The 26651-nt window shown below is 35.8% G+C and overlaps 3 protein-coding genes across 4 annotated transcripts; 1 reads left to right on the top strand and 2 right to left on the bottom strand.

The window, feature by feature from the left end:
- Positions 1-217: 217 nt before the first annotated feature.
- LOC106174834 (TBC1 domain family member 15) lies at positions 218-8620 on the bottom strand. Of its 2 annotated transcripts, XM_013556527.2 has the most exons (16): positions 8440-8620; positions 7908-8108; positions 6724-6819; positions 6379-6517; positions 5931-6141; positions 5428-5539; positions 5106-5300; positions 4657-4785; positions 3959-4062; positions 3694-3788; positions 3313-3429; positions 2883-2983; positions 2623-2722; positions 2218-2315; positions 1933-2049; positions 218-1461 (listed from the first exon to the last, which is right to left on the bottom strand). In XM_013556527.2, exons 2-16 carry the CDS (start codon positions 8043-8045, stop codon positions 1099-1101), a joined length of 2115 nt encoding a protein of 704 aa, XP_013411981.1. In that variant the 5' UTR covers positions 8046-8108; positions 8440-8620; the 3' UTR covers positions 218-1098. The 2 variants fall into 2 exon arrangements, with proteins under 2 accessions (XP_013411981.1, XP_013411982.1); XM_013556528.2 differs by lacking the exon at positions 7908-8108 and having other exon boundaries at positions 8440-8546.
- Positions 8621-8671: 51 nt separating this feature from the next.
- Positions 8672-16691, top strand: LOC106174838 (ras-related protein Rab-21). Its single transcript, XM_013556531.2, has 6 exons — positions 8672-8984; positions 9330-9389; positions 10914-11021; positions 11485-11603; positions 11827-11915; positions 15538-16691. The coding sequence occupies exons 1-6, from the start codon at positions 8844-8846 to the stop codon at positions 15684-15686; spliced, it is 666 nt and encodes a 221-aa protein (XP_013411985.1). The 5' UTR covers positions 8672-8843; the 3' UTR covers positions 15687-16691.
- A 576-nt stretch (positions 16692-17267) lies between these two features.
- Positions 17268-26315, bottom strand: LOC106174833 (uncharacterized). Its single transcript, XM_087002881.1, has 20 exons — positions 26297-26315; positions 26021-26198; positions 25481-25549; positions 24628-24702; positions 24057-24174; positions 23552-23667; positions 23152-23353; positions 22883-22961; positions 22035-22210; positions 21805-21881; positions 21404-21540; positions 21059-21155; positions 20617-20830; positions 20157-20271; positions 19886-20015; positions 18986-19121; positions 18643-18770; positions 18336-18492; positions 17870-17995; positions 17268-17696 (listed from the first exon to the last, which is right to left on the bottom strand). Exons 2-20 carry the CDS (start codon positions 26194-26196, stop codon positions 17298-17300), a joined length of 2727 nt encoding a protein of 908 aa, XP_086859007.1. The 5' UTR covers positions 26197-26198; positions 26297-26315; the 3' UTR covers positions 17268-17297.
- Between the last annotated feature and the right edge of the window lie 336 nt (positions 26316-26651).

Below are 26651 nucleotides of genomic sequence, written 5' to 3'. Positions count from 1 at the left end.
ACTAGGAAAGGTCGTCTACTATTTAAATCAAAATTGAAATCAACAATTGAGAAAGGTTGTCTACTGTTTTAACAAAAACTGACACGTGTTCAAACAACCTGTATCTCCTTAAACAGGAAGACGGACAAAAATACAATATAAAAAACCGCACTATGCGATACACAGGAGCTCAAATGTATGCAAGCGGAAACTTTCTTTGTAAAAATGCAACTACATATTCTGATCAAATCAATCTTTAATATTTAAACATGGCTGATAACAATTAAAATACGTATGCAGCTTTTCTAAAAACCTGATGTATGTATGCTAATTGTTAATGCACTTGCCTCCAAATAGATACAGAGACTATTATCGTGCTGGAAATATATTTACAAATGAGAATAGCATATGTTGGTTTTAATCGGCAAGATCATAAATCCAATCCTTTACATTAGCATCATATACATTATCTTCACTGACCTGGCAGTTACAATTTCAGGACAAAAATGGCACTTATTTTGAAAAAAAAAACTTGAAAATGTAGGCAACACCACAGCACGATTATAGGGATAATTCTAGTCTTGCTGAAATTAGATCCAACCCAAAAAGGCTATACATCAATTATGAAGAATAACCATAGTCCATCATCTGAAGGTGAAAGTGACGGATTTTGATGAGAGAGAAAAGAATTGCTTACACTTTACCTTGAGCAGTGACCCTCAATTTCATGTTAATAAGGTTTATTTAAATTTGGAAAGAAAAAGGATTTGTCTACACATTTTCATGTCAAAGTTTTGATAGCCCAAGACAGGCCAGATCCTACACTACTTTAACCAGCTCTTTATAAATAAAACAAGTTAAATATTTTGTGAATATATATATTAAACAGTCAACTAACAAAAACATTATAAACTTGTAAGACAAACAATATTTTTTCATAATTTCTTAATTCAAATATTTTTATATCATACTTAATTTTAATAAATATTTGGAATTATCAGTTTTGAATCAACATCCACTTTTGGTTGTGCACAATGATTATGCTAGAGAACTCCAATTCTAATAAACAAAATATCCTCATCTAAAGCTTTCCTTGGTTAATATGCAATGCAGCAGAGACTACTCAAACACATTGTGAGGGTCAGGTAAGATCTCTATGCTACTGTCATCAGGGGTTGTAGGTCCTGTCTCCTGGGATGCACTACTACTGCCCATATGACCACCATTGCCCACTCTACTGTCTTTTAACGGTAAACTCATCACTGGCGTGGAGTGTTCAGGTGTAGAAGCAGGGGTGCTGTAGCCTTCCACTGGGGTGCTGGTTTTGGAGGAATCCCCACTCCCCTTCCGGTCGAAGTCAAAACCTAAGATTTCTTTGATAGGCCCAGGAAGCTTTGTGGTGTTGGCTAACTGGAGGTAGATGCCCTCTGCTTTGGTTAACATTGGTTCTAGCTCAATTGTGTAAGATATGTCATTAATATGCTGAAAAACAGAAAGGTATAATATATCACTTTTGATGTCAACAATATGTTATCTGGCTGACAAGATGCTAAATTTAACAAAGTAAAATTTTACACTTTTTCTGGTATCACTTTACATTCAATATCAAACAGATTTGTGAGTGGGAGAATGCATTTGATTCCACCATTTCCACATTCAGTTTTGAATCTGCGGTGATTTGATTGTTAAAATCTGTTGTTGGCACTGAACAGTGAGCAAATTTTGGCAACAACCATATTTCTTTTGCCAAATCCACTTGTTCTCAATTCCGTTTTAGAAAACAGAACCACATAAATCAGTTTCCAGTTCTATTTTAGGAACCAGTTCCATTTTTAGAATTTTTTTTTTCTCTTTTAACCCAAAAGTGTGCTCCATTAACTAGCGTAACAGGGTACGGTCTGTTCTGTACAGTGAAGTGAAGCAGAATTGTAATCAAATCTACAGAGTACTTACTTTGAGAATTTCTGTGAAACCAAAATTATTGTCAAACATGATGGATTTTTCGGTGTCCAGGATGGATGCACACAACAACAGGTGAAAGTTCTTACATGGAAGGCCTGTCCATAGCACCTGAAAAAATAACAAGAAGTAGAACAGAAAAGTTAGAAAAACAAATCCTCCATGCTTAAAGAGACTTTCATTCACAAGCTGCTGTGCAGTTTTTTTATTTAAACATTGTAAATTAAGTTTCAGAGTATGATCAAAGGTCTTACTATAAATATCCCCTGGATTACTAACCTCCCATAATCTCATAATGTCTGGGAAAGTAAACTCTCTCTTGAACAAAATCAGCAGCCATCGGAAGCAGAAGTACATGTTGCTGGATTCATGGCTCTCTGAAAAATAAACAAAGTATCAATTTAAAGAATTAAAAACTCATATCTTCAAAAAGTTTTATAATTGATTTGAATGGCTGTTATCTGTTACATTGTATTATTTCTTTTAATATCTTAAAATCGTAACTGTCCATCAATTCATTTACATTTTATTTCACATCTTAATATCTGAATATTTTAACTACCTTTTCATTTATTGACTTTATTCATCTTATTCTGTTCATTTTACCCATGTAAAGTCTACTGAACATTTTATATGGATTTTAGACTAAATAAATAAATAATAATAAAAAAATAAAAAACTAACCTAAGTAATTGTAAAGTTGAGGATCCAGTAACTGCATTAATGTGTTCAGCTGCTGCAGTTGGTCTTTCATTCCTTTTTGGTCCATTTCAAAGTTGCGTGCCTAGAGAGAAAGAAATAATAACTCAGCAGATGAAATCAAAGAAAGGAATGCAAATACAAAATCAATATATTAAGGCGAGGAGTCTGGCTTGTTAGCCAAAAACTTAATTAACTCAATTCACATGAAAACCTACACTAACTTAGTATAAATCCTCACTTACCACTATTTCCATAAAACCAGCAAAGCACCAGAATGCATCCACTTCATTATCCATGATGACGAGAATGGGGGCCAGAAGATCACTCATACCTTGCACATAGCCTGGGGCAGGAACAAGTATATCAAACACAAAACTAGGCTATACCCAAATTATTTCTTTGAATTATATGTACTTGGTGAGTTTAGCAAGGATGGTGCTGTTAACTCAAAGAAAAATGGTACATCTTATATCCTTGTGAAATATTTGTAATTTAGTCAAGTTTTTTTTGTAATTTTAATATTGTATTATGTTAACTGTGTTGTAAGATAAATGATTCATTGCTTCCAATAAATAAATAAATAAATAAATAAATAAATAAATAAATAAATAAATAAATAAATAAATAAATAAATTACCAGAGGGTCAAAGGCAATCTATGTCTTTTGCTTACCCAAATCAAAGTTGTACATGCAGTATGTCATCAGAATGTCATTTAACAGTTCCAGTTTGGGGTTTGGGTCCCCCATGAAGTACGTCTGGGTACGGTCTGTTCTGGTCACATCTTTATCTGTGAAAATGAAAATAAACATGCACTTTCTTGATGAAAGTTAACTGTAATAGATGGTTTCATCTGCATAACACCTGAACACCTGTTTTGTGTAATTTCTCAATCCTATTTTATATTACTTGTTTAATATTTCTACTCAAGTTCTAGTAATAGTGTGTAAAAGGGCTGTAATACATGATGATACAGATCTTCATAATAACTAATGGAGCAAGAAAAAAGGGTTGCATATAGAGTTAAGTTCTGCCTGCTTTAGGCAACACTTACCTATGAGACTTTCACGGTCTCTTAAAACTGAAAATCTCATCTTCTGATCCTCTGTGACTGACTTCCACTGAAGTTTCATTCTAAAGTAGTCATCACTAAAAGATACATAAGAGATACAATTAAAACAATGAATTAAAGTATGAAGTAAGCAAAATATTTCATTGGCTCCGAACACAGATAGAAAATGTATTATTTTACATACTAACTATACCAATACAATAGAGCATTTTAGTTGGAATTATTTCTTTTATTTGGTTTAACTTACACTTTCTTTTTCCTGACCTCTTCTCTCTGTTTTGATGTTGAATTCCAGTCATAGTATTGGAGCTGAAATTTCCACACTTCTCTCCTCAGGTTAGGCTCTATTCCCTACATAAAAATAAATAAATAAATAAAATAAAAATAAATAAAATTTTACTCTTTCTACCTTTGAAACTAAATTTAAACAGTTGGACCAAGGTTGTATAAGTACTGAAAATCTTACTTTAGCTGTTTATACTGCCCTGGAACCTTATTAACGAACACAAACTGTATGCAGCATAAAGTTGAATATCTTAAGAATACACACTATGCATTGGTCAGTGTAGAGTGCATTTCACAGTCTTATGTGTCTGTTAGATAAAACTGGTCAAGGCAGAATAAGCTGTATTATTTTAATAAGGGGTCATTTTTATCATGATCATTTTCACAAATGATCTACAACAAAGAGTAGACTTTCTCCAGACCCCCCCCCTTCAGAGAACAAAATGAAAAGCTCAAAATGATAAACTTTGACAGCAATTTGGATCATCTTTTTTTTTTTTTTGCAAAAGTGTGCAGTGGGCCTTAACTCTCATCCAGCATATGGTTTATAGACTTGTGAAAATGATGACAAAAATGGATGATCCCTAACACAGTAACATCTATGGCCAGTAAGGATAATTTGTCAAGTCCCAGCTGGATGTGGTTTAAGCACAAACCTACCCCTCTAAATATGATCTCCTGTAGTTCATCCACATTCTGTATCCTGCCCTCACTATCCATGTTCTTCTCCCACTGCAGTCTGGACAAGGGGGATGACCTCACGACATCAGGACGCTCAGCAAGCTCACACTGAAATCAAAAACAGAGATATCTTTTCCAACTGATGTTCATGAATTGATAAAAGCAGTGAAACAGGTGAGAAATAATATTTGCATGATGATTTCATTATTTCTTCTGGTCTACAAACTGGTCAAAAGCTGAAAATAAAACCACCTGGTGGAAACCACTGCCAGATCTATTTTAGATTTGAAAAATCTTTTCACTGAACCTTGCCGACTTTAATTCCACATTCTTTCATACCTAGAAAAACTTTCACAATCAGGTGTAACAAACAGTGACAAAAAATATAAAACATGCAAAAATATTATCATTATAAGTACAACTCTTACTTTGCTGACAATATCAAATCCTGGCTCATCCTGTGCATTGATGGTGATACCGGGGATGGCTTCATGTAAAATGTCCGCCACCTCCTCTGAGGGCCGTACAGGTGGAGTATCTGTGGTCATCAGGACCTCTCCTAAAAACTTGGTTACTTTGGAAAACCCTGTCAGCGTTGTTGAATAGGGATCTTTGACAAATTTCTGAAAAAGTTTGAAATACAAAAATATTAATTCCTATTTAATTATATATTTTAAATGCATCACTTGCCTTACCTAAATATCTTCTCCTTAATGAAATATGATTAAGTGAAAATGACTTATTACTTACAGACACCAAATCTTGTGAAGTTTCTTTGAAGAGCTGTAGCTCATCAAATGACCTTGAAAGTGCTCCAGGGTCATGCTCATGTACCAAAAAGAGACCAGGCGTGTTTGGAGACCTGACAAGGAAAATAAAATTCTGATTTAACAAGATACATATGATATATAACAAGTAAATTATCAAGAAAAAATCTGAAGGGTTTCAAATCTAATATATTTCCCAAGAGACTCACACCTTAAGATATCAGTGTGTGAGCAGTCAACTTTGTACTTTAAAATTTATATGAAGAGGCATTTGAGCATGAACATATATTCAATTCTGGCAGCCCTATATCATAAACTAACCATGCCCATTACCTTATTCAATATATGCTAGAATTTGTCTTAACAAATAGTAATTCCCCTCAGATCTTGAAAATTTTACTAAAATGTCTAAGATACATTTAAGTCTAAGATACATGAGAGGCACAAAAAGCTTTACAAATTTGAACATTGAGGTATGAGAGTTACCTCTGAACTGACAAAAACCTCTCCATGGAATTTATCATTTCTCGGCTGCCACCTTTGTGGAAGTGCAATGCTGGATGTGTCGTCCCATCTTTCTGGATAAAGATTATGTATGACCATCCCAAACTCTGCTTTGACCGCTTGAAGCTCTTTAAATCTTTAATATCAAAACTGATAATCTGCTTGGGTCTTCTTGTCTGAATAGTTGCAGACCCTACAAAGAAAATGGGTAGAGAAAGTTTACTTTCAACACATAATTTTCGAGATTTGATGATTTAGAATGATGTCTAAAAGGACAGACAGAGGGCCTGCTTCATAAAAGTTTAAAATAAATAATTATTACATTAAATATCAATATATCTAATAGAAACAAAATTTTACAAAAAATAAATAACTATATGAAATAAATAAAGGCCCATTTTAGACTGTCAATCTTCTCCACTCAAATCACCTGTCTCAGATCCCTGGCTCTCATTCCTGTATCCGACGGCGTCAATGACGGCCCAGGAGTCCTGCTCATGTTTGGGGTTCACAGCATACTCAGCTGCCATATCTGCTACAGATCTCCACTCAATGAATACACCCTGGGGCTGAGGGGACACAACACAATAATAATAATAATAATAATAATAAATCTTTATTTAAAGAGGGTAAGTGCACACACTTATCTTACACATGACCCTCACATTTTACACATCATTTCTGAATAAATCTAATCTGAATGACACAGAAATAGTGAATAGAAAAACAAATACTTATTATTCACAGAACTGCCAAATGCGATATCTGAGCTCACCTTTTCCAGGATCTCTACTTGTCCCTCAATCAGGGCATCTTCATCTTCATTGTGGACAATGGTGTGGATGTATACCCCATCTTTCTGGTAAATCACCTGAAAGAATCATATTTAAGCCCACTTCAGTGAAAATAATGTAAACCTGTGCGTGTGGCATTAAAGCACACACCAGCATCATTAGCATGCTCAGAAAACAGAAAACAGTAGTAAATTAAGCTATTCTGATTAAAAAGTCCATTCCATGTGCCATTAAAATCATGAAAAATTTTTTAAATATATTAATAAAAGACCAAAATGAAAGCGATTATAAATAGTATAAAAGCAAATGATGTCTAAAAACACAGCTATATGCATAAGGTATGTGTTAGGATTGTCAATGAATTAAAACCAATCATAAAAAGTATCATGAAAAAATATTGTTTAGCTTTATAGTTCAATCAATGGTATTAATCTTTTTTACGCAGACACATTCCCATAATTTAAACACATGACTACATAATTATAAGAAATCAAACATTTTTCTCCAACAAAAACAATAATTGCATTGTAAAATATGTCCTTCCTTTTGAGAAGTCTGACACAAAGTAATTCATTCTTCAAGCAGGAGGACAAGTAATGTCCCATTGGAAGATATTCATTTAAAAGTTAACTTCTGCAGGTAAGCACACACTACACTATCAAGGACTATAAAGACTAAATACAGCTACATGGTACAGGAATACACCTCAAATCATAAAGAAATATTCTTTTTTAAATCATACTCTATATATATATAGTGAAGGATATATTCTTCCAGTTAATGTTTATAATGCCAATAATTGCCATGTGTATTGACCTTCAAAACTTTTTTAACATTTTGATTCCAGCATATGATATGAAGAATCTCTCCACATTACCACTCCTGTACCTAAGAACCCTAACTATCACATTAAGGGTGCATTCCCATAGATTTTAGATCGATCTATCCCCATGGAGAGTCTCACTAGATTACTGTCAGATCATTGGGCTTAAATGTTCGTCCCACCTACTACAAGCTGTAAGGGGGTAATTAACTTCCATGTGTGGTCGGCTGACTGCAATTTTTAGCGTGAACCCCAGGGAGTTAGGTCGATCTAAATCTCTGGGAATGCCCTCTAGGAACAGAACAGTGCAAGACAGCATAGATGAAACTACATATTTTTTACCCTGGGTCCTGATTTCATATTTCCCCTGGAAAGATTGTGGGTGGCCCGATTTTGGATCTTCTTTGTCATCCAGTTCACAGAATTTCCTATGTATCCACGTTTCTTTACTGCGGCTTCTTTCTTTCCACCGCTTGCCATTTTGAAACTTTAAGTATGTGATCCGACCTTGACAACTGTATTTAATACTGATCAGATTTACACCTGAAGTGGATGACAAAGTAAGACCAATATAAACAACTGAGTGTTTTCCACGTTAAGCTGAATCACCATCACATACGCAAGCAAATGGTAAAGCAAACTGAGAAGTAAAAAATTAATTAAATACGAGTGTACATGTAACCAATTAATGGTAATATATATCATGCTACATGTAGTTTATAGACATGTTTAAGCTTTTGAATTAAAAATAAAACAACCCATCATTCGACAACTAACCTTCTCGCGTGTAAGCAATTAAATACATGTAACAACTTAATTAGCCAAACACTATGTGACGCAATTCGTCCTCATTAAATACCACAGATAACCCAACCTGTTTTTGATCATCCATGTTGACATGACGTGATATTTTGTCGCTTCAGATGTTCAAAAATAGTTCGAATCATAATCAATTTCTTTAAAAGGTATCCAAAAATAAATTTTATGTTTAAGAAATATTATACATTAGACAACACCAAAGTTTATCAACTCTGCAAAGAAGTCTCTGAACGAACTAAATGATTGATTTCAATTGAGACTTTTTTTATTGTTTTAAGCGATATGCAGGTGCTCATGTGATGATGACGTCAAAACCAGGAATCGCCATGTTAGATGTTGCAGAACCAGGAACCACCGACTTTTTATAGATAAAGTGAAATAATAAACCCTAGTGTCCAGTGATAAGCACAAATACAATCAGGACATATTCAATAGTTCAAAGGGACAATATAAACTACCATGTCAGCTGCGGGAGGAGGCGGAGGACGGAATCATAATTTTAAAGTCGTTCTCTTGGGTGAAGGATGTGTTGGAAAAACGTCATTGGTTTTGAGATATGTGGAAAATAAATTTAACGACAAACATCTGACGACACTACAGGTAACATTCTGCGGCTGTGCTATCACCTAGTATCACCTTTTACTGACGTTTTCATGTCTTATCTTCATGTTGTTTTTGGTCTTCTTATACTGTCACTTTGATGTAGAATTTCGTTATGTAAACAGTAAAGACAACTTATTTACATTTACCAGTAATTGTCATTAGTATAACATGAAAAGAGTAGAATGGTGAACAGCAGTGTCACCTGTGTGGTGGCCTATCAGTAGAATCAACAAGAAACCATTTAAACACGTGTACAACTTCCAAGTTATGTTATAACAAGAATATGGGTGAGTTTTCCTTAGTGGCAGTTTCTTAACTTCCTGGCTTTCCTTTTTATTTCAGGCATCTTTTCTAGACAAAAAATTGAATATTGGTGGCAAAAGAGTTCATCTAGCAATATGGGTGAGTTTTCCTTAAAAACAAAATGCATTTTGTAGGTCAGTTTTCATTTTTCAGTCACATTTCAATTATTTTAGCCACTTAAGCCAATATTGCTACTCCACAGACAATATTTTATCCTTCTATATCATTAATTACCCCTATCAGTATCTTTTTCATACTGCTTGAAAACAAAATAGTAAAAGCATAAGAACACTGTACTGTTGTGTTAAGGGCAGAGGAATAATTTCACTCCAACAGGTGTCATGGTTTAAACTGGTAACTGGGGACCTCCTAGCCTCAATGATGGAACCCACTCACTGTGAATATGAAATCCTGTGTGAGAAGCAATGTTCAAACAGACTGCACGAAAGGCAAAAAAAAAACTGTCAGACCTGTGGTCTTACAAGCTTGAAAATTCTGTCAGACAGAAACAAAATCTGTCAGACAAAATTAGTCATGAAACTGAATTCTTTCTTCTTTTGTTTTCTTTTTGATAATAAAGAAACTGAGCCCTCATGTGCACTTTCACCCATTTGTGGTCTTGAACAGCAGATGTCAGAATCTGAAATAGAGGAGTTATATTTCTGTTGCTGTTGGTCATCACTGTCTAACTCCTGACATACAGTGCTGTAGAACATTTCCACTCTTCTGGGTTGTAAGACTGCCAAGTCTTAACTTTTTTCCACTTTTCACTAAACTAATTCCGGTCATTCCATTTCTCTTCCTAACTTTTTCTCTTTTTTGCCCTATTGTGCACTATCGAAGTATTTCATGTTTGACAATGTCATTTTTCTACACAGAGAGCTTAGTCGTAAGAACTGCACATAGGCAGTAAAGAAAAATAGCATCAAGTCTATAACCCCCCCTCCCCCCCAAAAAACAAGCACCCACATGGTGCAGACATTTTTGTCACATTGTCAATTTCCTTAGTATCCATGGCAGGATATCACGAAAACCAAACTAGGCTTTGAACTACATTATATGGTATTCACCCATCCTTAGCCAGTCACAAAACAGTTCTTGTAGAGTGAAACCGAGGCCAATAAATGTATAATTAGCAGGGAATATGAAACATAACATACTTTAGGCTTAACCCCAGATGTTGGGAGCTGTATTTTGACAGGAGACATTCTTATTTTCCCTTAGACAGTTAAATAAAAATAGATGCTTGTCTCTGTGCCTAGGTGATACTGTGCATCAGGTGTTCACACCCTTACATAAGTGCTTTATTTTGATCTATATTAAAACTCACAACTAGTTTGTGGGACAAAAATCTTAGCTGAAAGCCTGGGCGTGGGCTCTATATGGAAGTCTGTGAAAGGTGACTTTGTCATTGCACTGATTTTACAACTCTTTCATTTTAATTATGCCTAGTCAATTTATAAAGCTTTTTGGGAAGCATATTTCAATATTAAATTCATATTTTGTGAAAGGGTATGTAAATACATGAATGGCTTATTTATTTTCCTCCACTTCTTGATCTGTTAATAGTAATAATTAAGTGAAACGATTGCCTAATGTAGATATTTATGATGTATATTTCAGGACACAGCAGGCCAGGAGCGATTCCATGCATTAGGCCCTATCTACTACAGAGACAGTAATGGTGCTATTTTAGTCTATGATATAACAGATGAAGATTCTTTTCAGAAAGTAAGATTAAGTGCTGTTTTGTGTGTCAGTCAAAAAAGATCATCCTGTCGTCTCACATGATAATTGATAGGCAGATGGTAAACATGCTGTTATTTGACACAAAATAATATTAAGTACCTTAGCATTTTTGTCAATATTTTCTGTGATTTGGTTTAACATGTGATTGGCTAAGACTATCCAGCTTATTTGTCCTGTCAAAGTTCTATCCAAGAGAGAGCCCAGCTTATCCACAAAGATGTTTCATTGTTAAGGATCTGTTACAGGATCTGTAAATATTGGATACAGTCTAGTCGCATTAGAATGAGCAAAGTTATGCTGGTGGTATATTTTACGGAAAGTAATTTTGTGGTTAAATCTTTCAACAGGCCAGGCAAATGGTATATTCATATGGCTTATCGATATTTTATGACTTGGAACAAATAAGAATAATGTATACAAAACCATTTATTACTTTATCCTTTAGGTAAAAAATTGGGTCAAAGAACTAAGAAAAATGTTAGGTCAAGATATCTGTTTATGTATAGCTGGGAACAAAACTGACTTAGAGAAAGACAGACACGTCCCGGTAGCAGATGCAGAAGAGTGAGTACATGTGCTGGTGAATTTTGAATGGATTTGGTATCATTTTGTCTCTTGACATAGCAGTATGATATTTATGTAATAAATAATTAGACTGGCAACCCTTCTTGGTATGTTTTAAGTGTTGTCTCGTGAATTGAAACTGCTAATCTTTCAGTTATGCTAACTACATACCAGACAAGCAAGTGAAGCTTAACTTTTGGTTTTAATCTAATGTACTTGTCAGATATGCAGCTTCAGTTGGAGCGAAGCATTTCCACACATCAGCAAAGCTCAACAGAGGGATTGAAGAGATGTTCTTAGATGTTAGCAAAAGTAAGTAGTATATGCAAGATATTATATGAGCAATATATGCCAGGGTGGTAATTTATTATTTGACATACCTACCAAGAGAAAGTACTCACATTTCACTGAAAAAAAACAATAAAAATGATTAAAGCATATGTCGCTATGGTCACATAACATTTTTTGGTATTCAGTATTCTGAAAAATTTAGATAATTCCATTTTGGCATCTGGTCTGCAAGATTTTGTCAAGTAGCCTACCTTTATATTATTCATGTTTGTAAGTTTTTTTCCATGTAAGACTCCAACATTTGTCAAAGTTATTAACATTTTGTCATTTGGTATCATTTGAGATAACCCAAAGTCTTGCAACTTAGGATAAAATCAAGATAGATTTTGCATTTTTTGGAGAAGAGTGGGGTCAGAAACGAAGGCAGACTTGCGAGTGCAGTTTTGCAAGGAATGAAACATGAAAGCATTTACTCACAGATATTTTTTGTAGCTGTGTAGAATAATGCTCTCTTGCACAACACTATGTTTGCATCATGCTTTCAATGTAAATTTTGTATTGCTTTGTAAGCTGTCTTTTCCTGCACATAATATTTTCACTCTTATCACTAAAAGAATAAATCAACTTTGCAGATTCTTATACATTTTCTAGTCTTGTAGCTATTCTGTCTGATTTCTATTACATACGAGTTGTATTCATTGTACCACCAGCGTTAGCGCTGGCGGTACACATGGTTTCGGTCCCGTCCGGATCGTTCCACCGGCTCCGCCGGACGGCTACCGTTACCGCTTCTCCTCCTAGACGGTAAGGGCCCCCGTACCCATCTCATGGATTTAGGTCACCTATAATCTCAACTTGTCCACGTAAAATTTGGGCTTTGTCGGTATTGGGGTCTGGGTGTGGCACTCATTACAATGCACCCTTGTCTAAAAATGGCAAAATTAAATGCTAATTATCTACCGCACGGAAGGAGTTATGGGAAAAATTTCTATAGACGGCTTTCCAAAAGTCATATGTGTAGATTTCAAAAATACCCTTGGATTTGACCTTTGACTTTTACTTCAAGGTCAAATGGGCCAAAATTTTCAAAAAAATGAAATTTTTTACGAAAAAAAATTTTTTTGCCCTGTTATTCAGACACTACACAGACTTAACCAATAATATTATTGGAAAGTGTTACCCTTCAGGTCATCTTTCATTGGGGTCAATCGGTGCATTTTCACGGGAGTAGCGGCCATAAGATACCGAAACTGAAAACTGTCTCTAATTCAGGAACCGTTAATGCTAGAGACCCATTCTTTTTCGCATTTTGTAGAGCATGTAAAGCCCAACACTGGAGGTGGTCTCAGTTTTTTTGTATTCCATACGGTTTTCGAGTTACGCTGTATCAAAAAGTACATATTGGTGGTAAAAGCAAAATGTGCAGTACGGTAATGGATAATAAATTTTGAACTCTGGAAAAATAAAACATAAGGCTTGGCAAAGCAGACAACTTGTGTTCAAAAATGACATTATTTCATCAAATTTGAACTTCTGAAACTTCAGAGCACCTCCTATTTCAAGAATTTTGACCAAAATGACATTTTCTTTATTTTAATTAATTTTTTCTGTACGAAATTTAAGGCACATTATGGTAACTCCAAAATTATAACATTTAGTCCCTTATATCTCCAAAACTGGCAGAGATAGGTCCATAGTTACTATTGAAGTTGAATAGGAAGTCATATACTGGCTATCTAACTGTGACCTTGAAATTGACCTTTGACCTACTTTTCACCATGAACTGAACTTTGCAAATTTTGCTTCCCTTTTATCTCCAATACTGGCAGAGATAGGTCCATAGTTACTATTGAACTTGAATAGGAAGTCATATACTGGCAATCTAAATGTGACCTTAAAATTGACCTTTGACCTACTTTTCACCATGAACTGAACTTTGCAAATTTTTCTTCCCTTTTATCTCCAAAACTGGCAGAGATAGGTCCATAGTTACTATTGAACTTGAATAGGAAGTCATATACTGGCAATCTAAATGTGACCTTAAAATTGACCTTTGACCTACTTTTCACCATGAACTGAACTTTGCAAATTTTGCTTCCCTTTTATCTCCAAAACTGGCAGAGATAGGTCTGTAGTTACTATTGAACTTGAATAGGAAGTCATATACTGGCAATCTATATGTGACCTTAAAATTGACCTTTGACCTACTTTTCACCATGAACTGAACTTTGCAAATTTTGCTTCCCTTTTATCTCCAAAACTGGCAGAGATAGGTCCATAGTTACTATTGAACTTGAATAGGAAGTCATATACTGGCAATCTAAATGTGACCTTAAAATTGACCTTTGACCTACTTTACACCATGAACTGAATTTTGCAAATTTTGCTTTTCTTTTATCTCCAAAACTGGCTGAGATAGGTCCGTAGTTACTATTGAACTTGAATAGAAAGTCATATACTGGCAATCTAAATGTGACCTTGAAATTGACCTTTGACCTACTTTTCACCATGAATTGAACTTTGCAAATTTTGCTTTCCTTTTATCTCCAAAACTGGCAGAGATAGGTCCGTAGTTACTATTGAACTTGAATAGGAAGTCATATACTGGCAATCTATATGTGACCTTAAAATTGACCTTTGACCTACTTTTCACCATGAATTGAACTTTGCAAATTTTGCTTTCCTTTTATCTCCAAAACTGGCAGAGATAGGTCCGTAGTTACTATTGAACTTGAATAGGAAGTCATATACTGGCAATCTATATGTGACCTTAAAATTGACCTTTGACCTACTTTTCACCATGAACTGAACTTTGCAAATTTTTCTTCCCTTTTATCTCCAAAACTGGCAGAGATAGGTCCATAGTTACTATTGAACTTGAATAGGAAGTCATATACTGGCAATCTAAATGTGACCTTAAAATTGACCTTTGACCTACTTTACACCATGAACTGAATTTTGCAAATTTTGCTTTTCTTTTATCTCCAAAACTGGCTGAGATAGGTCTGTAGTTACTATTGAACTTGAATAGGAAGTCATATACTGGCAATCTAAATGTGACCTTAAAATTGACCTTTGACCTACTTTTCACCATGAACTGAACTTTGCAAATTTTGCTTCCCTTTTATCTCCAAAACTGGCAGAGATAGGTCCATAGTTACTATTGAACTTGAATAGGAAGTCATATACTGGCAATCTAAATGTGACCTTAAAATTGACCTTTGACCTACTTTTCACCATGAACTGAACTTTGCAAATTTTGCTTTCCTTTTGTCTCCAAAACTGGCAGAGATAGGTCCATAGTTACTCTTGAACTTGAATAGGAAGTCATATACTGGCAATTTACTGTGACCTTGAAATTGACCCTTGACCTATCTTACGAAGAACTTAATTTTGATTGTACCATATATATTTTTTGCAAAAATTTAAAAATTCTTGTTGATTGCATTTTTACAGCTTGTCAAGCACAAAACTGGTGGCTGTGTCCCTTATTTTGTGTATGTGGGGGTCTATACGAATGCGCTTGCTCCAGCTGGTGGTACAATATTCGGAGGCGGTATCGCCTCTCTGATCCTCTAGTTGAATGAAGTATTAGGAGAGCTTGACTGAATGCCATAATTTTATTGAATGTCATACATTTCAGGAATGCTAGACAAAGCAGGTGATGAAAATCCAAGAAACAGTGTAGGAGGCGGCGGACGACAGTCAACCAGTCGAAAAAATGTAGTAATAGTGGATGACGATGCACAGCAACACCAAAGTAGTGGAGGAGGGTGTTGTTCTTCAGGATAAAGAGGAAAGAAAAGCTTCATGTATTATTTCTGTCCTGTCTGATTGTACTGTGCAAATACAGTAGTAAGGTCTTGATTGGCGTTTTTCAATTGCACACCACCAGGCAGGAAATTATAACAGAGGTCTGGGGCCCTTTGAACTGTTTGCTAAATTGTGATGACTTATCCGAAGAAAGGCCTCTCTTTGAAATCATGAGGGCCAGCAAGGGTTTTTTGTTAGCCTTGAATTATGAAGCAGTAACAAAGTACTGTTTGGTGGACTATTTTCCTAGATCAAATGTTTTAGATTGTTGTAAACAATAATTGAAATGAACAGTGACAGCTGGCACGTTTCTGTTAATTGGTGGGAATGTTGTCAGAACTCTACACTGAATAGTACACTGCACTTGAAGCTGTGATTTCCGTTAACTCATTTACATGGAATATGTAAATGAAACCAGCTTTGTACACAACAGTTGGAGTTTTAAAAAATACTTTCCCTCTGAAGTAAATTGCCTTTTCGCATGCACTACATCTGAGACATGTCGTATTTAACTAACCTGAAAGTTAAACTGTAGTGAAAGTATAGGTTAAGATAGGAAACTCAGCTGTATACTGTGTTAAAAGTATCAAATAAAATGTACAGAAAAATTAAGGTTGTACGTCCAAAGTAATATGATGCTACAGCTAAGTATGTTTTACTGTTTCTTACTACCAATATTATAGCGTAGTTTAGAAACTGCCTGCAGATTCATTTGATCAGCTGCACAGATGCCAATAGCCTGCATTTTGTCATATAAACTGTGTGCAGCAAAGATTTATGTAACCAAGTAAGTTATTACGTTATCCCTATTAATTGGTGCGCTATTGTTTGCCATCTGTCGCCATGTGTTGATTCCTTGGTCGTTGGTTTGATGAGACATCCTCTTGCTTTTTTTCTCTGGTTTAGTGTACAGTAAAAGGTTGTTGCCTAGACAAGTTGTACATGGTTATTTTATAAATAATAAATATATTCAAGTTCAAAGAATGTTGGTTAATTTTTTTATTCTGGATGATCTCAATGCTTGTCATTTAGATGGCTTATTCAAGTCTTTTGAACACTTCCTTTAACAATTTGTAACAAAGAATCTAACACTAAAGCAAGTGAAACTGAAGATTTGTACAGTCTAAAGAGACAAAACTTTCCAACGCACTTGAAGGAAAAAAAATTGCAAAGCATTCTGAATGAATAATTTTTTGTATAAAGATACTCATTACCCTAGTTCAACCATTTCATTATTTGTGCTCTTTTCTCCTTAGCCTCTCTTTCTAGGTTTTTAAAATCAAAGTGTAAAAGTATTAATATTAGGCTATTCCATTCTTCCCAGCACCACTTTCTTTAAAGACAAGCATTTATACTAAGTAGTATTATCTGGATATTGGTTTGGGAAAGATAATAAAAAGTAAAGCAGCAGGACTGTTAATTGTGCAAATATGTGGAAGTTCTATGATTTTTCTAGCATCAGTTCCCATTATTTTCATTTGTTATTTGATTGTGCAAAATAGGCCTACATATATAGTGTTTTTATGTTGGTAACTATGCAACAGATAAACAATAACAGCATTTGTCAGAAATTTTCCTTTATTTTTTTTATCACGTCTTAATTGTTAAAACCCATCCTCCCATAAGCAGGCCTATACCTGAGTAAACAGTACTGTAAAAGCTACTCCCAAACAGTATCAAAAGAGAGAACAGTGGTAGCAGAAAGGCAATGAGTTTATTAGAAAATAGCTTCTTCCCCGACCAAGCTGTGGTGCAATAGGCAAGAAGCACTGGTAAAGTTAAGAGCAGTATTGCTGACTCTAGCGCCCCCTGTAGTGTCCTGAGGAATGTTTTTTTAGGTAACCAAATATTGCTGGCCCAGACCGTTTGAGCTAGGATATATACTGCTGCTGTGCAAACTGTTGGAACTTTCTGGTTAGAATGATGGAGAGAAGAGATACAAATGCCATCATTTTGGAGAAGAAGAAAAACTGCTGAGCAACCCAGTATCTGAAATGAGAGAAATTATGCAATAATTTTATATAGCTGATTGCAATTAAATATTTTGCTTTTAACTGTGATGAAGCCTGGTTTTGACTAGTGGTAGTAGCTACTGAAGTATTAAACAAAAAACTGATATAATCTGAAAGTGGCCATTTGTGTCAAAACGCTAAATATCTTACCCATCCATCCATGTTTTCTGGGTCAGAAGCCAAACAAAGGCTGATAAATGATGCCAATGTTGCCAAGTTTCCAAACAGTGGCACCCAAGGAGGGCCTGACACTGCTCCCGATAACAAATCTGGGCTCTGAAAATATGCGACTTCAGCATGTGAATTCAGCACAACTTTAATCATGTGATAGCAGAAACTACTTGCATTTTATTAAACCAGTGGCCATGAATAGCTATTTGTGATACAGCTTGAAAGATAATATTATAAGCTTAACAGTACAATCTGAATAGTTATTTGAACCTAATTGATATTTAAAGAGATAGCAATTTTTTTGTTAAATCTTTGATTCATTTTAGATGGTCTGTGGACAGACTGTGGTATATTAATCTCATTGGCAGAGTTGGATCAATCTACATAGAACAATACTTTCATTGGGAATAAACCGTAAGGAATGTTGTATGAAGTAAGAACTGACCTTGTTCTTTGTGGCATGTAATTTAAACACTGCTGCTGTTCCAGTCCAAGTGAAGGATGATATGTGGAGTGCTGAACCTTCACCAAGTCCCTTCAAACCCCAGACACTGGCATCCAGAGCCAAGAGTACCACATCCAATATAGTTATCAAAACCCAACTGGAAAACAATTTGAGAGGTTTATCCCTTGATGAGGACTTTCAAAATAAAATCCCATGATTTAAAAAAATGAAGCAAATATGATGATACCAAAAAAGCTATAGAAAACATACATGAACACATGCTTTAATCTCACAACTAAATACTGACCAATATGTCAAGATCATGTCACAGTTCTTGTTGCTCTCGTACACTGTGAGGAAGGAAAATGTGACCAGGAAGGAGAGTGCGCAGGTTGCCAGCCAGATGCCAGGACCAACAACTGACTCCTCAGTGAACTAAAAAACAGAATTAAAATTGCCTGTTGTGATCTTTCTTGATGATATTTCCTGCCAATACTATACAGTACCATAGACTAGGATGTTTTTCCCCAGTTTTTCAATCAATTAGTTTTCAGTTATACAAAAGCATACATGTATTTTTCAATCTTACAAATAAATAAGTCGTTACAAGATCCAACAGTAATACAACAATTTCCCCTCCAAATACTTACATACAGCACCACCAGCATCCCCACGGGTATGCCTACACAAATGGCTAAGATGGCCCTGAGGAGGGCAGATCTGGACGTCCATTTTTGTGACACTGCAATCACTGTGACATACAGACTAACCACCAACCCAAGCATCCTATAAATGAAATTAAGTATCTGAACATGTGTACAGGATAGAACTTAAGGAGGCTCTCTCAGTTCAGAAACACCATTTCTGTCCTAGTAATTTTGATAAAAATTGTAAGACAAAATCTGCTTACCATATGAGTAAAGCATATGAAAAAGTTGGGGGGTTTGTGTTCAAGAGGTAGCATCCCAAAAAAGGTCAAGGAGTTTGTAAACAAGTCATAAGTGAGTACGTTAGTAAAAGCGTCACTGAGCGTTCTTCGTTAAAGACTAAATAAAGAGGAGACACATACCAAGGACTGTCAAGTACAGCGATCCCCATGAGGAGGAGGAGGAGGAGGAGAAAATACTGACCAAGGACTGTCCAGTACAGCAATCCCCATGAGGAGGAGGAGGAGGAGGAGGAGGAGGGCACGCCACACTTACCAAGGACTGTCCAGTACAGCAATCCCCATGAGGAGGAGGAGGAGGGCAGGAGACATTTACCAAGGGCTGTCCAGTACAGCAATCCCCATGAGGAGGAGGAGGGCAGGAGACATTTACCAAGGGCTGTCCAGTACAGCAATCCCCATGAGGAGGAGGAGGAGGAGGGCAGAAGACACCTACCAAGGACTGTCCAGTACAGCAATCCCCATGAGGAGGAGGGCAGGAGACACTTACCAAGGACTATCCAGTACAGCAATCCCCATGAGGAGGAGGGCAGGAGACACTTACCAAGGACTGTCCAGAACAGCAATCCCCATGAGGATGAGGAGGAGGGCAGGAGACACTTACCAAGGACTGTCCAGAACAGCAATCCCCATGAGGAGGAGGGCAGGAGCCAGGTGTCTCAACACTGGAGCACTGACTGTATGGAACATGGTCAGCTTCAGCAGCAGTAACCCCCACAGCAGGAAGACAGTACCTAGAAAAGTCAGTATTAGAGGTTAATTGTAAAATTCATGCACTGTCACACACACACAAACAAAAAAATGTTGAAATTTATAGCTACCAAAGCAGGCTGAGTCAAAACATAGACATTTTAAAACATGTCAGTGTGTCTTACCCAGTACATCCAGTATGTCTGGCTCTTCCTGGACTATAGAGTGCAGCAGTGGTTGCAGGAAAGGCTGCACGTTGAGTGCTACTGCCAATCCTGTGCTGATAAAATATGCCAGCACCTGAAAACAGAGGACAAATATGTTAGCTATGAAAACACTAGTGAAAGCTCTGATTTCAGCTTAAATGCTTTTTGGGAAATAATTACAAAATATTGCATGCAATTTGTACACAAGTGTCTGTTTGGAAGACACTTAGTAAGATCTTACTCTGTATTAGGACTGTTTTGACAGAAGCTTAAAATGGGATTACACTCATGACTGCAAGAGAGAGCAATGAAAATAACTTCTTTTCAAAATGAGAACTAAGAACCTCTTTTTGTAAACACTGAATGAACCAAGCCTTAAATCCTTAAATTGAAACACCAATCCTAACACACCTATTCTTCATTTTCCACATAAACCTACCACATTCATTGATAATTGCTTTCTTTTCTCAAACAGGTGTATTTTGGTGACAACTAAAGCAGTCAGCAGAACTCCTATCCTCTCCTGTACAGACATCATCAGGGTCCACTCACTGGTCACTCTGTACAGGTGGGTGACACTGGGCACCTTCACAAACTGAATGGACACCACTAGCCAGGCCACAAACCAGGCTATCTTCCCTGCATGGTACAACCTGGAATGGTAGGACGGGTTAACAGCTCCTGAATTATGATATTTAACATGGCTTTTTTCCCCTCCAATTTTCAACTGAAACTATACCTCATCCAGACTCAATATATAATCACAGATGTGCTTTGGTAAAGATAATAATAATAATAATAATAATAATAATAATAATAATAATAATAATAATAATAATAATAATCACATGGCAAAGAACATAATAACGTAGTCGACTTACTTGATCACAGCATATGAAGCCAAAAACCCCGAGACAGCTAACAACGGTGCACTGTAGAGATGTCCTGCCTGCAGCACCACTTCACACATCACAAACACTGGAACCACACACAGGGATATATATATATATATATATTATGGACTATATAAAACTGAATTTGCATCAACGGAATAACAATACAAAAATATCAACAGCTGAGATTCCAGAAAACTTGATTTATGATGATTCTTGATGTGTTTTCAATAGGTGGAGAGATAAGACCTCCACTCCCCTCCCTCACCCCACACATTTTAAAACAGACTCATACAAATGTTTTCAATTAAAACAGAGCAGAGATTACATTACCTGAAGCACACAAAATGATGACCAGTCCGAAAATGTCCCCAACTGCAGCCAGAGTGGTCAGAAGAGTAAAGGCGATGGACAACAGAACCAGCAAGAGGGCCAGGTCAATGTGGAGACCTACCCGGGGCAGATAGTAGCTGTTGGTCAGTCAAGGACTGGTATGCTATTTGTTCATTTAAAGATGAAAGTGGACTACTTGAAAAAAAAGTCCTTCAGACATAAGCACCAATAGCCTGTAGCCTATAGGGTTTGTGGGAAAAGACATAAATTACCCATATATTGAGACATACAGATTAATCTGGAATATTTTTGTCTTTATTAAATGATCAAGACACACAAACAAGAATACACTTATTTAAAGCACAAATCAATACACACACACAAACAAACACAAAGGATACACAAGCCTCCATGGCATAAGATAAAATATGACTGCATAGTAGAACAGGAGACACCCAAACACCAGCCATGACAGAGGCTACAATGACAAAATAATAATTATATCAGGCAATAAAATATTACATTCAGTTTGTTTCTTTTGACCTTAAAAACTCAAGTTAGAAAAAAAAACTAAAAAGAAAATACTTATGTTTGTCAGAATGCTCAACTGATACTTTTGCCTTTTGCATACCAGATGTTTTCTCTTTTGTAAAGTTATTGCAAATACAGCATGAAGCCCAATGCCAACTGGTAACCATGGCAACAGATAAGACGACATCTCATATCTGCCAAGGACATTGTTTAACAAGGTCAGTACCACACCCAGTGAAAACCACCTCAATCTTCCTAACTGAACTTCTTGTATTCCTAAGAAAGAAAAGATTTATTGTTTGTTAGTTATTTTAAATGGCCAATATTACAATTAATAATAATAATAATAGTAATAAGATTCTTATATGGCGCCTTACATTCTATCTCAAGGTGCCTTACAATAATGGCTAATATACTAAAATCATTAAAATGACAATATTTTAATTTTAAACTCTCATTGGAAACCATTTAAAATTTACACTACTAAAAATCAATCTTATTAAAATACATATATATATATATATTAAAAAAATAAAATCTAAGAGATATATTACTATTAGTGTTCCCTTGGATAATGGATCTAAGATGTGGCCAATGCATTTCCCTAATATCTTCCAAAAGTGATATATTTCTGCCAAACTTAATAATCATGCCAGGTCAACACCACTTAATATAGGAATGGTGTCAGTTAATCCTCCAAAGTTCAACCTGATAGCTTGGCAAGTTGTTCAAGGTGACTCCCGTTTACGCCACAACAAAACACAATTATTCAGCAAATAATTTTCTCAAAATTCGTGGGAAATTACAAAAGTGTTTACACACACAAATGTGCAAAGAAAATCTGATAAAAATTTTATCTTCCTTTTTACTTTTTAAAATCAATTTTTAATTACAGTCTTTCTACACATAACTGTTCGGAACATGTATACACATGTAGATGTATATTACCTGCATAATCTAAGACCTGCTTGATACTGAGAAATGTTCCAAGAAATAAACTCAGGAAAACTAGGAATATGAGACAAATCTGAAAAAAAGACACTGAAACACTTCATATAAGAAAAATTAGAAAAAAAATCAATATAAATTGTTGTTGTTTATTAAAAAACAAACTAGTTGGATTTGGTTCTTGTCTCATTACAGAAATGACTGCTTCAAATCAACAATATATCCTGACAAATATTCCATAAATAACTGTTTTAAGCCATCATATTTACAATATTTTGGAGGTGAAGAAGGCTCCATCTATCTTCCCAGGCAGTGATAGCCACTTGCACCATAGGTGGCGTAGTCAAGTAAGCAAGCAAGACAAGAGCAACTGTCTCAGGTTCTAGCACCTGCCCCTTGGGGTCTCTGGCAGTGGTATCCTTGGTAAAAGAGGACCGTGTTGGTACCATGAATGGTTGCAGTAATATGAAACTGAAAACAGAGCCTATGATCAAATTTCAAATGTTCTTTCTCTAAGCATCTTTTTTTTTGGTTGTTGTTATCAATCTTTATATGAATAACTACAATTTCATAACTGTGCAATATGATATAAGATATGATTTTATACTATTTATTCTTCATGCTGTATTCTCCACTGACTTTCATTCTTTATAATCAAGTATAACCTACCCTATGATACAGAAACAAATTGGTGCAATGCTTATCTCTATCATGGTGGCTGTCATCCATGTTAATAAAACTGTTGACACAAAAGGATACACAGTAAACAGGAATATTTCGATGATCTGAAAATGTAATGTATATCAACTGACATCATGACATGTAAACGTATATATATATATATATATATATATATATATATATATATATATATATATCTGAGTATTGCTCAAGGCATCCCTCCCTCCTGATTAATAATCATTTTGCATTAGTAATAAAATCAGAGTGCTAAGGTAAAAGAGAATACTGACCATATCATAACCAATTTTTTAATGGAAAGTTCAGGTGTGGCACATTCTTTTTTAATTTTGACGTGTGTGTGTGTGTGTGTGTGTGTGTGTGCATGTGTATGTGTGCGTGTGTGCAGACACATGTCTATGTGTTTGTTCAGGAGTGTTGGTGACTGATTGTGATATTTAAGTATTGCCCATTTAACAGTGTTTCTCATATTCACCTTAGCCAACTCTGGTTCTTCTGCTATTAAAATATCAAACTGCAGCAGAATCCAGCCTCCAGTCATGACAGCATGCATGTTCAGGGCTGAGATGATACACACATTGAAAAAAGAATGCCTGAAAATAAAAACATGAAAGTAAAGTACATCCACTCTTGCTATATGTAAGACAGTTGGTTTGGATAAAATGGTTTTAGGGAAGACTTTTAAATGAATAAATACCTCAATTCAAGTATACAGTGAATTTTTATATAAAGCAACAGTTCTTTTGAATGATACACTTTTAATGAAAAATTACATTAGTATATTCATCACTTTGTAATAGAGTGCCCCATGTCCATAATGAAATGTATAAATTATTTCATCCCCCGTTCCAATTTATAATTCTCGAGCTGATGCTAATTACACATTTCTGCCAAAATACCTTGTGTCTTTGAAGTTGGCAAAATTTTATTTACCCTGACAATACTTTTAATTTTGCCAAAAATGTTCAGAGGGTACAAAAAATAATAAAATATTCCAGCACAGCCCTAGTAATTGACATGAATTATTTCTGCCCAGCAGACTTTACCAGACCAGGGGAACAGCAGAGTAGAAGATGGTCATCTGGCAGCAGACAAATGTCAGAACATAGGCAATGAGGGCACTAGAAATGAGAACATACAACCATAGAATATTTGGGAAGATAATTAGGCTTCGTTCACATGCAATGTCTATTTTCTAAATTCTATTTTCTATTTGCGGTATGTCTTATGATCACGGTCTGTGCACTGAATATCCCGCGGCGTAATTACTGGCAGCGCGAGCCAGTTACTATACGTTACTATAAGTAACTGGCTCGCGCTGCCAGTAATTACGCGGCGGGATATTCAGGGCACTGACCGTGATCATAAGATAGCGCAAATAGAAAATAGAATTTAGAAAATAGACATTGCATGTGAACGAAGCCTTAGAGATTGTAATTCATTTACAACTTGAATGCTCTCAGTACTCATAATGGGTACATTCAAAACCAGTTGATCCAGGGACTTACTAGTTTGTGTATAAAATATGGCACAACCCACTGAGATTTAATTGCTCAGATTTAATTGAGATTTAATTGCTCAGTCCCTGCTGGGACAGAATGTGGGAGGTGGGAATCCATTGTCAAATGCGGGCATATCTGATCAGCGGACTAGTAATTCCAGGGATCAACTGGTTGCCAATGCAGCCGATGTCAACCTTTTAAATGTTAGCAAAAATCAGACATTGATATAACTTGTATTCCTTTCTATTATTGCTCCATCCAGTCAAAAATATAGTTTTCTCTTTAAAGTGACTTAAGAAACAGTCCAGCCAGCTAAACAATGGTGGCTCTGAATCCAGCCAGGTAAATACTGCTGGTTCCTGGCAGCTTTTCATCAATTCCACAATGTGTCACTTACTTTCTTTTCTGTCCAACACTATCAAGAATGTGAATTAGACATGCACCCACAGAAGCTATACCAAGCAATCTGAAATTAAATTAAAAAACATATAAAGACAAGAATTTGGGATATTGCCTCTAGCTAAAACAATCAAACAAACAAACAAATAAATAAATAAACAATAAAGAACGGAATTATTTGCAGGGCTATGGATATATAGCTCTATTTTACAAATGTGTTATCCATAAACGAGACTATGCAGGTACACTACTAAATTATCATTATTCACAATCCATAATATTTATCCTTTTTTGAATTGTCATTTGTCACAAAAAATTGTTTACATATACATTACCAAATGAGGTTTGAGGAATCAAAAAACAATCATTTTAATTGCGTTGTCTATGATGTCACAGACATTGCTTGATAATAAAATCAACAGTCCATATATGGTGAAGTTCATACAGGTAAATCTTGTAAATATTCACATCATTTCACAGATTGACCTTCATGGACCTTACCCAGACAGGCAAAGAAATATGTTTAAAAAGCTCTTACACTTCACCGCCCAGATAAACCATGATGACCAGTCCAGGTAGGAAGGGCAGCACCAGCCGTCCATTGTACTGGAACTGCCTGTGTTCAAACCACTCTGGCTGTTGTCGTCTCCTGTGCTGTACCTGGTCACCAGCGTCCTGGTCATCCTGAGCTGGGGCACTAGTCCTTTGATGCATCTCTGCAATAAAGAAATAATATATACACACCTTCAGCTATTGAAAATGGTGGGGCTAAATAACTATAATGATGGTTATGGAGAGGTCATTTTACATGTACCTGCGGTGCAGCCAAGCAGGTCTATAGGTAATGGGTAATAAGTAATATTCTCCTCAATTTTAAGATCTTTTCACATTTTGCAAACTGATGTTATTTTTGATGCAGGTTTTCACGCAGGTCTAGGTCTTAAAGCTTGTTCAAAACGACTTGCACTACAAGAACGTGTTCTAATGCATCCCTTGTTATCCAGTTCACCAACTGCACCCTAAGCATCCAACCGTGAACACCAACATATGGTTCACACTTATCCCTGCCCTCTTTAGCTAAAGAAGCACTTCTAGAAGTCGCTAACCCTAATCACCCCTAACACAGCCGCTGGCTATGTCTGCCCTTTTCCTTGGAGTGCAAGCGTACG

This window comes from Lingula anatina, chromosome 1 (assembly GCF_051362555.1).
Source record: "Lingula anatina isolate TDL-2025a chromosome 1, LinAna3.0, whole genome shotgun sequence".
NCBI lineage: Eukaryota > Metazoa > Brachiopoda > Lingulata > Lingulida > Lingulidae > Lingula > Lingula anatina.
Note: the sequence above shows the minus strand (reverse complement) of the source record. Positions and strands in the feature narration are given on the sequence as shown.